The sequence below is a fragment of the Thunnus maccoyii genome, chromosome 13 (assembly GCF_910596095.1).
Source record: "Thunnus maccoyii chromosome 13, fThuMac1.1, whole genome shotgun sequence".
NCBI lineage: Eukaryota > Metazoa > Chordata > Actinopteri > Scombriformes > Scombridae > Thunnus > Thunnus maccoyii.
In genome coordinates, this window is record NC_056545.1 from 1,540,637 (window position 1) to 1,545,109 (window position 4,473).

The 4,473-nt window shown below is 36.8% G+C and overlaps 1 protein-coding gene across 1 annotated transcript; it reads right to left on the reverse strand.

Annotated features, from left to right (window-relative positions):
• Positions 1-1,268: 1,268 nt before the first annotated feature.
• On the reverse strand, positions 1,269-3,703 carry LOC121910454 (odorant receptor 131-2-like). The gene is made up of 2 exons (XM_042431684.1): positions 2,997-3,703; positions 1,269-1,362 (listed from the first exon to the last, which is right to left on the reverse strand). Exons 1-2 carry the CDS (start codon positions 3,701-3,703, stop codon positions 1,269-1,271), a joined length of 801 nt encoding a protein of 266 aa, XP_042287618.1.
• Positions 3,704-4,473: the final 770 nt, after the last annotated feature.

Genomic DNA, 4,473 nt, shown 5'->3' on the forward strand with positions numbered 1-4,473 from the left:
CATTTTTGTAGGATACAGTAGAAAGGCCTATATACATACAGTACATTATATACAAACTTTGTATGAAGTTTGGTGTTATTGTCATTTATTTAACAATAAATATAGGTCTTATATTTACAATTCAGTAGTGGGGATGATCTATGAGGGGAAGAGAAAAAATGGAGTGAGGGTGACAGTTTAGTGATAAAGTGCTGTAGAAAAATACCATCAAAACTAAAATTTGTAGCTCTGTACTGCAGTTTTTCCTTTATGAGGGCCCGAGCACCTAGCGGTTCGCTCACACTCTCCATTCAAATATATGAGTATTTTTCTGTGTCCAGCTGCAGTTACTTATTGTCTCTACACACCTGACAGTACACATTTCAATCAAACTTTGACCAGGTTACTTTTCTAAAATTATACTTGATGAAAATTAGGAAATTAATTTGTTTTACACACAAACTCATCAGGGGTTTTCAATTTACTAATTGAAATCCAAGTGAATGGGCCCAAAACTTGCATCATTTTGATGACACAGGTGTGAGCAAGACAGACACGTCTTACCCTGCAGAAAATTCTCACACTGTTGAGATTTGATGTTATGCCATGACAGAGGAAGTCGCTATAACTTTATTGTAAATGCTCCAGTCTGCACCAAACTTCTCCCGGCCTGAACAAGTCTACATGACATTATTCCATCAGTGATGAAGACTGGCTGAATAGCGCCCCCTTCGAAATTTCAGCAAAGCAGCCCCAGCAGCAGGTAAAATAGTGGACAAAGGAAGTGATGTTTAAATCCTTCTCGCACTGTCTGAAAACAGCTCGGGTTTGAAGACATCTACATGCCCGTGACAGAAGCCCTTCGATTGCGTTGCGGCCTGACGTGTGCAGAGGCGTGAGGGCCCGTTCAACGCTGCTTGCAGCTTTAATATTAATAGTGGGATTTCACAGGAATACTCCCCAAGTTTCCAAAATAACAAAATGAGGATTGTTTCTTTTAAAACGCCTTTGTGAGTTTGTTGGTACAGTTTGTGATATTGTATGAATGTAATTATCTCAGGTTGAAGTCACAGATGAGGATAAAAGATTAGATTGAACATGAAACTTCAGCCATGTAAATACTTGCATCTGACACTGTAAATGAGGTTTATATTCAGTTTGCAAGGCCTCTGTTCTCTAGAGCCAAGGGTTTTTTGCATTGTAGGGATTTTGAATATTTGATGAGCAGTAGAGCAAATATGTTTTTTTTAAGTTAAAAATATGTTTCTTTAAAAAATATTTTCCAATGGTTAATGAAGGAAATTAGTATTGAAACTGATGACAAATAACTGGTTCATCATCTTTGAGTGCTGCTGTGTGCCAAGCATCAAAGATCTCCTCCAGATGTGTGTTAATGTATAGAAAAATCATTTGTTTTGATCATTTGTGTCTGATGTGTTTTTCCACAAAAAAGTGCAAATGCTTTGTTGAAAGTCCTTAAAATCAGAATCAGAAACAGGTTTATTGTCAATTTATTGATGTTACCTTGGTGTTGTTGTGCATAACAATCAAAGTTAGAAGGTAAGATAAAACTCAAATACCTATAGAATGTATGAGAAAAACACAACTACCACAAAAGACAGGTGATATAAATATATACATAAAATTCATAATTAAAATTTTAGATATAGTAAATATATACAGTATATATATAAACTGACATCTACTCTCTAGCATTACACAGTGGATGAGTTGTAACCTATTTAAATTAAATAAAGACAAAACAGAAGCTCTTATATTTGGCACAGATGCACAGAGAGAAGAACTTTCAAGCAGGCTTGGAAATCTGGCTCTACAGATTAAACCAGAAGTAAAAAACTTAGGTGTTATCCTTGACTGTGAATTGAATTTTAAAAGTCATGTCCACAACATTACAAAGATAGCCTTTTATCATTAAACAAACATCGCAAGAGTCAGACCCTACCTTACTTTGGAGGATGCCAAGGAACTCACTCTTGCCTTTGTTTGTTCACGCTTAGATTATTGTAATACACTTTATACTGGTTTACTAAATAAAACCATTGATCGGCTGCAACTCTTTCAAAAGTCAGCAGCAAGAATTTTAACCAACACTAGGAAAAGGGAACATATTAAACCAGTATTAGTGTCATTGCACTGGCTACCTGTTACATTGAGGAAAGATTTTAAAAAATTCTTTTACTTGTTTTTAAAGCCCAATATGTTCCAAACCGTTCGCTTAGGTCACTTAACACTGGCTTGTTAAATGTGCCACAAATAAAATGCAAAATGTAAGGTGAGGCAGCTTTTTGCAGCTATACACCAAAGATCTGGAACAAACTCCCACCACATATAAGACAAGCATCCTTGATATTTTCAAGAATCAGCTCAAAACTTATTTTTATGGTCTTGCTTTTAATTAACTCAACTTTTGGTATTTCCTCTTGACTGTTTTTACTACCTGTTGTGTCTTTCTTATCTCATGATTTTACCTCTTTTTATCTTATTACCTCTTTTTATCACTGTAGTGTTTTTTATTGTTTATTGTATTTTTTTTCCTTTCTTTTAATATTTACCTTAATAAATCATATTAATTTATACTCAGAGCACAGAGAAACTTTCAGTGAAGATGAAACATCCAAGTGAGGGAATAAGAAGAACATATTTTTGAGTTGAGGGGGACTTTAAGTTTTTGCCACAGTGTTGGGACTATGTTGATGTAGAGTGAAGTGTTTGACTACACTAAAATATCTACAGATATTAAAATCACTTCTGCATATTGCATTTGCCAACAATTAAAAAACAATGAACTCAAATACAGTATGTGCAGAGTATAGATAATTCAGGAAGGATATAAAGTACTGTTGCAATACTACATTATTTCATTCTGTATTTAAATTTTAAAGACATTAAAGACATTCATATTTCTTTCAAATTAATATATATCTCTTTAAATATGCACAAGTGCTTGAATAATTCAATGTCACCTGGGGTGAGACCCCAGCCTTGGCAGTTTCAATCGACAGCATAGATGGTAAATGAGGATGGGTCTGATGGTCTGGTCTCTGATGCCATAGATTAGAGCACTCAGACATCTTGGGAGAAGGATAATACATACATAAAGAACTCTCTGGATGCGTCCAATTGCTACTCTGTCTAGGAATTTTGACATGGCAATAATCAATGGGTCATGTACAGTTGAGGAAAGACTGAGGCCCAGCTGCACCAGGTGCAGCAGCAGTGTGTTACGAGCTTTATGGGCTGAAGCTTTGTCTGTGGAGGCTGACCTGGCTGCTATCACCACACCAATATAGGAACAAGTTACTGTCACACCAGCTGATACAAATAGAAAACAAGTGAAGGCTTTGTTATAATGATCAGGTAGTGGGCTGAGAAACATGGCTATGTCAGAGCAATAGTCTTTCATCTGCAGGCTCTCCAGTTCTTCAAATGGAAAATCTAACAGCAAAATAACTTGTATGAGAACATTTAGTGAACTGAACGCCCAAACTACAACAATAGCCACACCTGTGTTTCTGATGGTGATGATGGTAGTGTGCCTCAGTGGGTAGCACACAGCTACATATCTCTCCAGAGACATCACCACCAGTGTGAGAGGAGACACTTCATTTGTGAGATCAGCGAGCATGGCGAGAACACCACATACAGGATAGGTCAGCCATATTCTACAAGCAGACAGTAGATACAGTAACTGGCTTAGTGCCATCTGCACAGTGTCTGCAAAAAGTAGGTTATACAGAAGAATATAACGGGAGGTCTCCCTAAACAAAGACTTACTCCTCAAGGTGAAAAGCATGATCCCATTAATGAAGAGAAACACACAGCATGCCACTGTAATTGGAGCAGAAGACAACACAATTTCCAGTAGTCTCCGGTACTGCAGTCCAACAGTGATGTTGGTCTGAGATGGAGTTGCATATGACATATTAGGGAGGCATTTATCAGACCCCTGTGAAAATGAGATAATATATCTGAAGGGTTTTACCCTGTTATATGGTAAATTTGACTAACTGGAAAACACATTTAAGATCTCAAAAAAACATTAAAATTTCAATGCAATTATGACACAAAAGCACAATTAAACAGTTTTATCCTTAGAACAGTAAAAACCCATCATCTTTGCAGATGTCTGTTGAGTTCACATGTAAAATAGAAAATAACCCACATACATGTTCCCTGTGCCGACAGTTAACAGGTTAGAGGCCCTGCTTGAGTCCATGTGGGAGGAACTGATCAGCAGGGTTTGCCTGACCTTAAATGCATTTTAAGATCTCAATCCTCACACCCACTTCATGTCATACCATGACATGTAAGTATGGTAACTAGATCACTAATGTTAAACAGTGATGGATGATGTAATCCCTTTACAATTCTTACTCAATACTCTAGTTCATGTCATTGAATATTCTGTTGCCTGGAGATTCAGTACAGAAGCTCGGTCCAACCTACACTAAGGTGGATAATCAGTCTGCTCCT